Here is a 13,534-nt window from a genome sequence, read left to right as displayed (position 1 = left end):
TTTTGGTTTATGGTTATCATGAGATTTTTATATCTATATCTGTATCTATACCTATATATGTGTGTGTTTATATATATCTATGTGATTATGCTTCCCTGGTTGCTCAGACGGTAAAGGATCTGTCTGCAATGCAGGAGACCCGGGTTCGATCCCTGGGTTGGGAAGATCCCCTGGAGAAGGAAATGGCAGCCCACTCCAGTATCCTTGCCTGGAAAATCCCATGGACGGCAGAGCCTGGTAGGCTACAGACCATTGGGTTGCAGAGAGTCAGACACGACTGAGCGACTTCACTTTACTTCACTTCATGTGATTATTTTAGGTTGATAATCTTTTAAGTTCAAGCATATTCTAATCATCCTACATTTTTACTCTTTTATCAGTATTTAATGCTTTTAATGTCATATTTTACATATTTTGTATACCCCTTAACTTTTGGAGAAGGCCATGGAAACCCACTCCAGTGTTCTTGCCTGGAGAATCCCAGGGACGGGGGAGCCCGGTGGGCTGCCATCTATGGGGTCACACAGAGTCGGACATGACTGAAGCGACTTAGCAGCAGCAGTAACTAGTTATTGTGGACATGTGTGCTTTTACTAGTTTTATCTCTCAGCCTTCCTACTAACTGTAAGTGGTGGACCCACCACCTTTCCTAGGTGTTTACCTTCACAGTGAGATTTGTCCTTTCATAATTTTCACATTTCTAATTGTGGGCTTTTCTTTTCCACCTAGAAAAATTCCTTTAGCATTTCTTATAAAGCTGATTCAGTGATACTGAACTCTTTTAGCCTTTGCTTGTCTGTAAAACTCTCTTCTTCAAATCTGAATGGTAGCCTTACAGAGTAAAGCATTCTTGCTTGCAGGCTTTCCCTTTTCATCATTTTGAATATATTGTGCCACTCTCTTCTGGTCTGCAAAGTTTATTCTGAAAAGTCAGCTGAATATCTTTTTTTTTGGTTTATTTTTGTTTTTTAATTAATTTATTTATTTTAATTGGAGGCTAATTACTTTACAATATTGTAGTGGTTTTTGCCATACATTGACATGAATCAGCCATGGGTGTACATGTATTCCCCATCCTGAACTCCCCCTCCCACCTCCCTCCGCATCCCATCCCTCAGGGTCATCCCAGTGCACCAGCCCTGAGCACCCTGTCTCATGCATCGAACCTGGACTGGTGATCTATTTCACATATTACACATATGGTAATATACATGTTTCAATGCTATTCTCTCAAATCATCCCACCCTCGCCTTCTCCCACAGAGTCCAAAATTCTGTTCTTTACATCTGTGTCTCTTTTGCTGTCTCACATATAGGGTCATCGTTACCATGTTTCTAAATTCCATATTTATGTGTTAATATACTGTGTTGGTGTTTTTCTTTCTGACTTACTTCAGTCTGTATAATAGGCTCCAGTTTCATCTACCTCATTAGAACTGATTCAAATGCATTCTTTTTAATAGCTGAGTAATATTCCATTGTGTATATATACCACAGTCAGCTGACTATCTTATGGAGTTCCCTGATACATAACTAAATTGCTTTTCTCTTGCTGCTTTAAGGAGTCTCTCTTTAAGTTTTGCCATTTAAATTATAATGTGTCTTGGTATGGAACTCTTTAGGGTTTATCTTGTTCAGGACTGTGTGCTTATTGGGCCTGAATGTCAGTTTCCTCTCCCATATTAGGGGAGTTTTCAGTTATTATTTCTTCAGGTAAGTTCTGTACCCACTTATCTCTTTCTTTTCCTTCTGTTACCCCTATAATGTGAATGTTAGTAAGCTTGATGTTGTCCCAGAGGTCTCTAAATCTATCCTCTTAAAATTTTTTTTTTTCTTGTGTGATTTCCTCTTTTCTGTCTTCCAGGCTGTGATAGGTTCCTCTGTATTATCTAATCTACTGTTTATTCCTTCCAGTGAATTTTTACTTTCAATTATTGTATTATTTAGCTCTCTTTGATTCTTCTTTATATATTCTCTTTGTTGAAATTCTCACTGTATTCATCCTTTTGGTTTTTTTTTTTTTTTGTAGTTTTATGAGTATCTTTCTGATATTCATTTACCTTGAACTCTTTATAGGTCTGAGAAGGCAATGGCAACCCACTCCAGTACTCTTGCCTGGAAAATCCCAGGGATGGAGGAGCCTGGTGGGCTGCCGTCTATGGGGTGGCACAGAGTCGGACATGACTGAAGCAACTTAGCAGCACCAGCAGCTTTATAGGTAGAATGCTTATCTCCACTTTGTTTCCTTCTCTTTCTATGGGTATGTCTTGTTCCTTAGTTTGGAACATATCCCTCCATATTGTCATTTTGCCCAAATCTTTGTTTTGATTTCTTTGTGTTAGGATGTCAGTTTTGTTTCCCAGTCTTGGAGAAATGGCCTCAGTAGGTAACCTCCTATGAGACTTAGCTGTGTGCTCCTCTCTGGTCACCAGAGCCATATGGTCTAGGGATGCCTCTCTTTGGGCTCTATGGACTCTTCTTTTGTGATGGGGGTCAACTTCTGTGGGTATGCTTGTGGGCAGGGCTGACCTCTGTGAGACTTTGCCTTGTGTGGTGGTCGTGAGCTGTTGGAAGGCTCTGCATAGTTGGCTGCATGGCCCAGAAGTGCTTGGCATTTGTGCTGATGCACTGGTGGGCATGACTGGGTCTCCTGCACTGATAGACTAGCAGGAGGATTCCACAGTGGCACTTGACAGTACTAGTGTTACTGCAGGAGAATGAGTTCCCCGGATGGCTGCCACCAGTGTCTCCATCCCTGCGGGAGGCTCAGTTTCCTCCTGCCTCTCCAGTAGGCTCTCCAAGATCAGCATTTGGGGGTGATACTGGTCCCTTTCAAACTGCTACTTCTGTTCTGGGACTCAGAGCACGTGTGTGGCGTTTATATGTAGAATCTCTGCTTTCTATAGACCTCTGACTCTCCTGAACATAAAACCTGCTATTTTTCAAAGACAGACACTCTGGGAACTCATCTTCCTGGTGTAGCACTCCTGGACTCCCTGGGGAGGACCTCTACAATTGTGCTATTCTTCCTTTTGTGGATTTCCAAACCTAGGGGTATGGGTTCTGACCATACTGTTTTCATCCCCCCTACCTTTCTCATGGTGGTGTCTTCTTTATCTCTTTAATTGTGGAACTTTTTCCTTCTGGTCTTCAGGTTAGTTTCATAGATAGTCCCACCGTAAGTAGTTATAATTTTGGTATGTCTGTAGGGGGAGATGAGTTCAGGGTCTTCATACTCTGCCATGTTGGCTACCTCCCTCTATCCATTTACTCTTGTGTTAGTAATAATAGAATCCTTCCTTTTCTGTTCTCGCCAGCACCAGATGCTATTAACAACACATTTAAAAAAAAGCTCATTGTTGATTAGATTACTGTTGAAGCTGGTCAATTTTTTATGAATATTCTAATTTTAAAGATTCTGACTTCATGAGCTATCTAATTGCTCTCAAGCCTTTTTACACAGTGCTAAGTGCTTTATATATATCATCTCATTTAATCCTCCTAATGATTCCCTTAGGATGATACTATTAATATTTACATTTTACTGATTGGAAACTAGGGTTCATTAATGTGTCTAGGGGAATTCGCTAGTGCTCCAGTGGTTAGGATTTTGTGTTTCTATTTCAGGGGGGTGTGGGTTCAATCCCTAGTCAGGGAACAAAGAACCTGTAGGCTGTGGATGAATGGCCAAAAAAAAAAAAAAAAAAAAAAAAAGTAATAATGTGTCTAAATTCAAGCAGCTATTAAGTGGAGACAGAATTACAACCCAGACCTTCTGACTTAAAATCGCATGCAGTAACTCTAATGCTATTCTTGTTCGAGGGTTACAAAGTATTTTCTTTAATGATGATAGTCTTTATATATTTAATACTTCCAACATCTTGCAAAATAGTAACAGAAAATCTGTAAGTGATTTAATTCTTAAAAAGTAAAGAACTTTAATAAAATATGAAATTAGGAGAATTTATTCTTTTCATTTAAATTCTATGCTTCATTGGATTTCTAAAATTGATACTGCCTCCTATACAAATAACTGAAATAGAATTACTCTTTTAAAACTTTGTTTTAAAAATGAAAAATTCTCCTAAACTTGACTCCTTCAATTTTAGGACTGATATTTTTATGGAAACAAAGAAAATAAATGGCTTGTTTAATTTGTTATCCAAAAGTATAAGAGACAATAGTAACTCCAGATATTGACTTGCCTTTTCCATTTTCAAAATGTTCATAGTCACCTTACCTGCTCTATGAATGGGGTAAAATTTCTGTCTCCATGAGGAAATGGAAGCTAAGAAAAGTTGGTTGATATCTGGATTTACACAGCTAGTTTGTAGCATGTGTGTTAGTTGCTCAGTTGTGCCTGACTCTTTGTGACTCCATGGACGGTAGCCCATCTGTGGAATTCTCCAGGCAAGAATACTAGAGTGGGTTGCCATTTCCTTCTCCAAGTTTGTAGCATATTTGGTAGTAAAATATGGGATATATGAATTCAGTGGTGGTAAAATACACCATATGTGAATTCCAGCTCTTTCAATTACATAAAAATAATTTAGAAGTGAGCTGTGAAACATTGAAATTCTGAACACTCCTCAAGTTTCTATTTCTTTCTTGAATAAGAAAAATCATATCTACTTTGAATACGTTTATTTTGATATCTCATAAGTATATCTTAAAAACATGTCAAAAATCAAACATTTTCCTCCCTAATCCTAGTTCTTCAAAATGTCAGTAAATGCCTCTACCATCTTTTCATTTGCTTAAGTCAAAAACTTGGAAATCATTCTTAGCTCTTTTCCTCTTTCATCGAGTCTCTACACTCTGTGATTTTACTTCCTGAGATGTGTATATGACAAGAAAAAAGATAAAAAAATTGTACACACTCACTGGATGTATATATACAGGTGGTTAGTATTGAAATTGCTGCATACTCAATTGCTGCACTTTCTGTCTTCTGCAGTCATAACTAAACAAAGTTATGAGGAAAATAATGATTCTTATATTAAGTGCCTGTGTGAATACTTTGAATGTACATGGTATTTATTTAGGCCATGTCGTGGCATGTGGACCTTAGTTGCCTGACCAGGGATCGAACCCGTGTCACCAGCAGTGGAAGCACAGAGTCCTCACCACTGGGCTACTGGGGAATTCCCTGTGCACATGTTTTTAAGAAATTTTTATTGGTATATAATTAATAGTGGTGTGTTAGTTTCTGATGTGCAACAAAGTGATTGAGTTTTACATCTCTGTCTCTATGTATCTATCTACATTTATATATACACACACAAATATATATATGTTCTTCTTCATATCCTTTTTCATTATCCTTTATTACAGGCTATTGAGTATAGTTTCCTGTGCTATACAGTAGGACTTTGTTTTTTATCTGTTTTAGCTTGGTTTGTATCTGTTAATCCCAAACTCCTAATGTATCCCTCCCCCGTCTTTCCTTTTGGTCACCATAAATTTGTTTTCTATGTCTCTGAAACTGTTTCTGTTTTTGTAAATAAGTTCATTTGTATCTGAATGTACACATTTATTGTCATTAAAGATTTTGATTGACAAATCCAGGATGGATTGCTCATAATGTTACTTGTAGGAGATAATGTGTAAGTTGTGTCTATGTTTTGTTTTAATAACTTTATGTGTTAACTGTATCTGTGCATATCAATTTGCAATGAAAAATACTTTCCTAGCTTTATTTATTCATTAAGTTAGTCATTCATATCATTAACCATTTCTGAAAACATCAATTATAAAACCACTATAAAAAATGGTACCTGAGCTACATTTTTTGTTCTAGATTCATCAATTTGAAGCAAATCTTTCTATTTTTTGACCCCTTCTTATTAAAGAGGTTGACAACTCTTTAAAATGCCTGCAGGGCCAGGCAAGTAAAATAGGAGAGAAGTAGGTGAATTTGCTAGGGTACTGTGTTTTTAATAGGGCAGCTGCTGGCTCTTAGTTTCAGTTCATTGTGACCATGCATGACTGTGAGCCCAGGGTCATTGGCTCTTCTAATTTTTAAGAAGAGTTGAGTATCTAGAATTTTATTAGTTCCTTTCTTTAATTTTAAAAGTTGGCAGCGAATTAAAGTATTTTGGAACACTATGCAGCCCAGTGAAGCCCAACTCACAGGCATACTGCCAGCTTATTATTTATTGCTGGCTTGTGCAGAGATGATTGGTGTTCAGCTGAAAGTACTCAGCCACTCAGGGTCTTTAAGGAGGAAAGTGAGGTCATGGGTTTAAAAAAGATATTCAGCAAGAGGTGAAACAAAGTTTTTCTGCTTAATTCTAACTTTGCCAGAAAATATAGTCAACAGAGCACCCTCGTGCTGATTACTCTAGCATGTATTCAGTTAAATTTTTTGCATTGTGGTCGAATATATATAATATAAAACTTATCACTTTGGACTTCCCTGGTGGTCCGGAGGGTAAGACTCTGCACTCGCAATCCAGGGGGTCCGGGTTGGATCCCTGGTCAGGAGGGAACTAGGTCCTATATGCTGCAACTAAAAATCCTTCTTGCTGCAGCTAAGACCCAGGGCAGACAAATAAATAAATATTTTAAAAAATTTATCACTTTAACCATTTTTTAAGCGTACTATTCAGTGACATTAAGTATTTTCAAAATGTGTAGCCCTCCATTTTCTAGAACTTTTCATCATCCCTACTGGAAACTCTGTTATTTATTAAACACTAACTCTCCATTCTCTTACCCCAGCCTCTTGTAACCTCTATTCTGCTTTCTCTCTGTACCAATTTTCCTATTCTGTGTACGTAATTTTAAAAAAGTTTAAATTATTTTTGGTCGTGCTGGGTCTTTGTTGCTGTGTGAGCTTTTTCTCTAGTTGTGGTGAGCAGGAGCTACTCTCTGGTTGGTGTGTGCAGGCTCCTCATTTCGGTGGCTTCTCCTCTTGCAGAGCACAGGCTGTAGAGCACAGGTTCAATAGTTGTGGTGCATGGGCTTAATTGCTTCACGGCATGTGGATTCTTCCTGGTCTAGGAATCAAACCTGTGTCTCCTGCATTGGCAGACAGATTCTCTTCCATGTTCCTCCTGGGAAGTCCCTAGGTGTCATTTAAGTGGAATTGTACAATAGTTGTCCTTTTTGTCTGGCTTATTTTACTTGGCATGTTTTTAAAAAGGTTCATCCATGTTGTAGCATATATCAGAATTTGATTCCTTTTTAAGGCAGAATAATACTCCATTGTATGTATGTGTGTAAGTGTATACATACATACATACACACATATATATGTATTTTATAAATGCATACATATATACCATATTTTGCTTAGCTATTGATCTGTTGATGGACATGAGTTGTTTCCACTTTTTGGCCACTGTGAATAATACTGCAATGAATGACAAGTATCTATTGGAGTCTCTGCTTTCAATTCTTTCAAGTATGTACCTAGGAGTGGAATTACTGGATCATATGGTAATTCTATGTTTAATTTTTTGAGGAGCTGACAAAACTTTCCACAATGATTGTGCCATTTTACATTTCTGCAAGCAGTGTGCAAGGGTTTCACTTTTTCCACATCCTCACCAATACTTGTTGTTCTACCTTTCTTGATGATAGCTATCTTAATGAATATGAAGTGATATCTCAATGTGGGTTGATTTGCATTTCCCTAAACACTGGTGGTGTTGAGCATATTTTCATGTACTTACTGATCATTTATGTATCTTCTTTAGAGAAATGTCTATTCTGGTCCTTTTTCCATTTTTGAATTGAATTGTTTGCTTTTGTTGTTGTAGGAGTTCTTTGCATCATTTAATAATAGCTTTATTATATGTTAAAAAAAAAGGAATGAGCATTTCATGGTTAAGATGACAGCTTTAATACATCTATTTAATTTTTCTCTGGCCTAAAACCTTACCAAACCTACTATAAATGGATTAAAAATAGTCATAGGCCCACAGGGCAGGAAGAACAGGGAAAGAGAAAACAATGATCACAGTTTAGAAGCTGCCATGTGAGCAGGTGAGTGGTAACTGAGTGAGGAACCCGAGACTGGTGTTACGAGCAGGTAGTGAGGAAAGCTGCTGAGATCCCTGAGGTACTGGGTGGTTGCCGGCAACAACAAGATGCCTCTGGATCCTGGGGTGAATTGTGGAGGAGGAATGGGGGAGAGCTGTCTGAGAAGTTGGACTTTCTCTCTGACTCCATTCTACTGGGCCACAGCCCTATCCTATCCCAGCAGGAGGTTAGGAGTTACAGGGTGGGTCTGCAGAAGCATCACTTTTGTTGATGAGTTCACAGTGATGATGGTATGTGGCTGAGACTGACTAATGGGACAATAAATAGGTGTGTTCCTGTAAATGATTTCACTGCAGCCTGGTGCTTTTGGCTCAGCACCTGAGCGAGACCCTTATCTACTAGCATACAGAAAAAAGACAAATATGTCCCAACAAAGGGGAACACTTTTGTCAATCCATGTGTGCTCCTGTATATGTGAAGTATCTCTGGGGGAATGTATAAGAAGATGGCAGCACTGGATGCCTGTGCGTAAAGTAAATTTATGAGTTGGGGCCTTGATGAGAGGGAGATTTTTTACTCTTTACTCTCTTGTGCCTTGAATTTTGTACCATGTGCATCTATTAATTATCCCCCCAAATGAATTAAGTAAAATACCTTCCCCCAGTCCTAAAATTGTTGTTGTTGTTGTTTTTCAGTTGCTCAGTTGTGTCCGACTCTTTGCAACCCCATGAACTGCAGCACACCAGGCTTCCCTGTCCTTCACCATACCCCAGAGCTTGCTCAAACTCATGTCTATTGAGTCGATGACACCATACAACCATCTCATCCTCTGTCTCCCCTTCTCCTCCTGCCCTCAATCTTTCCCAGCATCAGGGTCTTTTCCAATGAGTCAGCTCTTTGAATCAGGTGGCCAAAGTACTGGAGCTTCAGCTTCAGCATCAGTCCTTCCAATGAATGTTCAAGGTTGATTTCCTTTAGGATTGACTGGTTTGATATCCTTGCAGTCCAAGAGACTCTCAAGAATCTTATCCAGCACCACAGTTCAAAGGCATCAATTCTTTGACACTCAGCCTTTTTACTGTCCAGCTCTCATATCTGTACACATATATATGGATATATATAAAAGCATATACATTTTAAACAAAAGTGGCATTGTGCAATGGATGTTATTCTGCAATTTAAGTTTTTCATTTAGATATACATGTGATAACCATTTAATAGCCATTCAATGATTGTTGAACCATTCTTTTTTTTTCCCTTTCCTTAATTTTGGTATTACATAATTTCCTAAAATATAATCAGTTTTATTAGTAAAAATATTATTGACCTGAAGTTGTACATGACATATTTTCTTACAGTTTTTAAATCTTTGGAACTAAAGTGATATTCACTTTCTCAACACTGATTGTGTGTTTTCTATTTCTTGTTCTGTCTTGACAGAGACTTGCATTGCATGCTCAGTTACATCAGTCACGTCTGACTCTTTGCGATCCCATGGACTGTAGTCTGCCAGGCTCCTCTGTCCATGAGATTCTCCAGGCAAGAATACTGGAGTGGGTTGCCATGCCCTCCTCCAGGGGATCTTCCTGACCCAGGGATCAAACCTGCAACTCCTATGTCTCCTGCACTGCAGGCGTATTCTTTACCACTGAGATACTGGGGAAGCTCAACGGAGATTTATGTCCTCGTTTATTGGTCTTTTTACAGAACCAATCTTGAAATTCATCTATTCTAACATTGTAGGATATTTATCTTTTTAGCTTCTTAAGCTGGATGTTTGTTTTTAATTTTTCTTTGAAATAAAAGTTTTTAGGTTATGACTATTTCTCTTAGAATGCTTCCAGACCTGTCCATTGCTAACTCAGTGTGGTATCATTTCTCAGACTGTCCTGCTGAAACTTCCAGCAGCTTCTGGCACAGCTGATCACTCTTCCTCCTTGAAACATTTTCCTCTTTTGGCTTCTGGGTGCCACGAAGTTTTCATTCTGTCACGCGAGCTACTTCATCTCAGTCTCCTTTGCTGTTTCTTCTTTTCTCCTCTATCTCGTAGTGTTGGGGGAGCTCCAGAGCCCAGTTCTTGGTTCTTTTTGCTTGTTTGTTCCATTGGTGACTTCTCTCAGCCTCATGGCTTTGGATACCATCTATGGCACTTACAATGCCTACATTTACTTCTTCACTCTAGTTTTCTACATTCAACTACAGACGTGTATATCAGTTAGCTTATCATTATTGCTAAGTTATCCACATAGATATCTAATGGGAGTCTCAAATTTGTCACGTTCAAGACTGAGTTCTTCCTCATCTTTTCCTGAAAACTCCTTGTCTTGTTGGTTCCCTCTCTCATTCAATGGCAGCCTCATTGTTCCAATTGCTAACACCCAAAACTTTGGAGTCATCCTTGACTTCTCTCTTCATCCTACACATGTTTGTCAGCAAATACTGAAGACTCTTCTTTAAAAACATATCAAGAATACAGCTGCTTCTTACCTCCTCCACTGCTATCACTGTGTTCCAAGCTACCACCATCTTTCCCTTTAACCTCCACACTGGTGTTCCTACTTTCACCCTTGCCACCCCTGTCAACTCTCACAATTTATTCTTAACACAAAGCTAGAGTGATCCTCTTAAACCATAAGTTAGATGTCTTTTCTTTGCTCAAAAATCTTCACACTCGGACCCATTTCTTCCAAGGGCCAGTCCTTGACATACCTGTCTTCTTGTGAATTAGGAAAAAAAGGGTCTCTTTTTGCCAGAAAGACACACCTTGGACCAGGTATATGGTTTGGCAAGCAGACATGAGCTTGATTTTAGCATCTACTTACCCTCTTGGCTTGATACCTTTATGGTCGTACTAGAATGATACAGGAAGAGCTGTAGCTTGAGTGGAGGTATAAGTGAGTAGAGAAGACAGATTCATTGGGTAAACTTATGGACCTAGGCAGAGATACTGACATTCCTGGATTTAAACGCCTGGTGAATGCTGGAGCTATTGTATGTACTTATTTTTAGTCATGTATATTTCATGTAAGTTTCTGAGTCAGACTTAATGTAGCTTTGGATCATGATGGTAGTGAGAGTGTAGGTTATTCCAGCCATTCTGATTTATGCTCTATTTCCTAGACAGGGCAACAGGAATGATCCAAGTCTCCCAGATCCCAGGTGACATTAAACATCAAGTGCCCTTGCTGAGATGGTAGAAGGATGCACTAAATCAATCTCTTTCTTTCTCCATTTATTTGTATTATGTATATGTATATGTAAAACAATTATATGGTTTGTGTATATGTAATATAAATGATAAGATTCATATTTTTATCAGCTCTCATGAAAAGTTGTAGGATGGGACTATTAGGTGAGAGTTGTGCCTCCACCTGAAATAAACAGCAGGTTAGGTCTTCACACCTGTTTACTGTCTCTCCAGACGTTCTGGGTGTCAGAGCCATGAACCAGCCCCCAGGGGGGCTGAGCTGGCTGCATAGGACATAGGAAATTGGAAAAACTGGCAGAAGCCTTTGCTTGTGTAAACTCTTTATCTTCTTTAAGAGAATGTAGGCCTTTCTAATTCTTTTTGAACAATGACATTATAATTTTCTAACATCAGGCCTGAGGATTTTTAACTTTAAAGACAAGACAGGGATTTGGGTGGTTTTTTTAAGTGAGGGGGTGGCATTTTCTCTGAAGGCTGCTCTGGTTCTCTCTCAGTCATCCTAGGAGTGGTTAGTCCTATGGCAGGGAAAGAGGGAACTTTAAAACCAGACAAAGTCAGACAGATTCCATCTTTGAGACTTACTAGCGTTGGGGCCTGGACTTGGAGGTCCACCTTCACCACTGACAAATCAGATGGCCTTGGGCAATTTACTGATCTTCTTTAAGTTTCAGTTTTTCTTGCCCATGAAATGTTAGTATTATAATAATATATTCCTCATAGAGTGTTAGAAGGATTAAAGTAGCACATGAGAAATGTGTAGCTTGGTGCTAGAATTTAGAATGAACACTCACGGGACATCATCATTATCATTGTTAGAGCCTATATTGTCTTCAGCTTTCTCTTATGGTCTCCCATTTTGAGAGGTGTAACACTGAAAAGAGTGAGTTGCTAGAGTGAGTTGCTAAAGTGGCTTACATGTGTAAAAAAATTTTTTTTTCAGTTATGTTTCATTTCTAAGCCTGATCTACATTTGAAGTGCCCTTAAAGTCTAGTAGGGTAAGGGGTGTGTGTATGTGTGTGTAAGAAAGAGAGACACAGAGGAGGAGGAAGGTAGGCTTTCAGTTCAGTTCAGTTCATTTCAGTCGCTCAGTCGTGTCCGACTCTTTGTGACTCCATGAATCACAGCACGCCAGGCCTCCCTGTCCATCACCAACTCCCGGAGTTCACCCAGACTCACGTCCATCGAGTCAGTGATGCCACCAGCCATCTCATCCCCTGTCGTCCCCTTCTCCTCCTGCCCCCAATCCCTCCCAGCATCAGAGTCTTTTCCAATGAGTCAACTCTTCACATGAGGTGGCCAAAGTACTGGAGTTTCAGCTTTAGCATCATTCCTTCCAAAGAAATCCCAGGACTGATCTCCTTCAGAATGGACTGGTTGGATCTCCTTGCAGTCCAGGGGACTCTCAAGAGTCTTCTCCAACACCACAGTTCAAAAGCATCAATTCTTCGGCACTCAGCCTTCTTCACAGTCCAACTCTCACATCCATACATGACCACAGGAAAAACCATAGCCTTGACTAGACGGACCTTTGTTGGCAAAGTAATGTCTCTGCTTTTGAATGTGCTATCTAGGTTGGTCATAACTTTCCTTCCAAGGAGTAAGCGTCTTTTAATGTCATGGCTGCAGTCACCATCTGCAGTGATTTTGGAGCCCAAAAAAATAAAGTCTGACACTGTTTCCACTGTTTCCCCATCTATTTCCCATGAAGTGGTGGGACCAGATGTCATGATCTTTGTTTTCTGAATGTTGAGCTTTAAGCCAACTTTTTCATTCTCCACTTTCACTTTCATCAAGAGGCTTTTGAGTTCCTCTTCACTTTCTGCCATAAGGGTGGTGTCATCTGCATATCTGAGGTTATTGATATTTCTCCCAGCAATCTTGATTCCAGCTTGTGCTTCTTCCAGCCCAGCGTTTCTCATGATGTACTCTGCATATAAGTTAAAGAAGCAGGGTGACAATATACAGCCTTGACGTACTCCTTTTCCTATTTGGAACTAGTCTGTATACACTAATTCCTTAACCCCTGGTTTATGAAGCAGGGTACTTTGGGGTTTCAAGAGAATATTGTTTAATTTAGCCTAAAATGCTGAATTATTGAGGGCTACTTTATCAATTATTGAATTGCTACTTCTTATTCAGATATGGTTAATTTGTGAGTTATGTGAATATATTAATACAGTATAATTTTTAAAAACCGAGTATTCCACTACTTATGAACACTACTATATACAATTTAATCCATTCTACTCCTATAATGAAAACAAAATATTAATAGGAAAGATAAAATTGATAAAAACAAGCAGGTTAGATTGGTTTCATCAAGTTTCTGGTAATAGT

At 39.0% G+C, this 13,534-nt stretch overlaps 1 protein-coding gene across 2 annotated transcripts in view; it reads left to right on the top strand.

Annotated features, from left to right (window-relative positions):
• Window positions 1-9,823, top strand: part of TOMM7 (translocase of outer mitochondrial membrane 7) — a 45,124-nt gene extending 35,301 nt beyond the window's left edge. Inside the window, exon 3 of one of the 2 annotated variants that reach the window (XM_055589981.1) lies at window positions 9,429-9,823. In XM_055589981.1, the coding sequence (XP_055445956.1) occupies window positions 9,429-9,468 (40 nt within the window). In that variant the 3' untranslated portion in view covers window positions 9,469-9,823. The remainder of the gene's footprint in view (window positions 1-9,428) is intronic. The other variant, XM_055589982.1, reaches the window with a different exon arrangement.
• The last annotated feature ends 3,711 nt before the right edge of the window (window positions 9,824-13,534 follow it).

Source organism: Bubalus kerabau, chromosome 8, assembly GCF_029407905.1.
Source record: "Bubalus kerabau isolate K-KA32 ecotype Philippines breed swamp buffalo chromosome 8, PCC_UOA_SB_1v2, whole genome shotgun sequence".
NCBI classification, from domain to species: domain Eukaryota; kingdom Metazoa; phylum Chordata; class Mammalia; order Artiodactyla; family Bovidae; genus Bubalus; species Bubalus kerabau.
The sequence above is the reverse complement of the archived record's forward strand: the minus strand, read 5'-3'. Positions and strand labels throughout refer to the sequence as shown.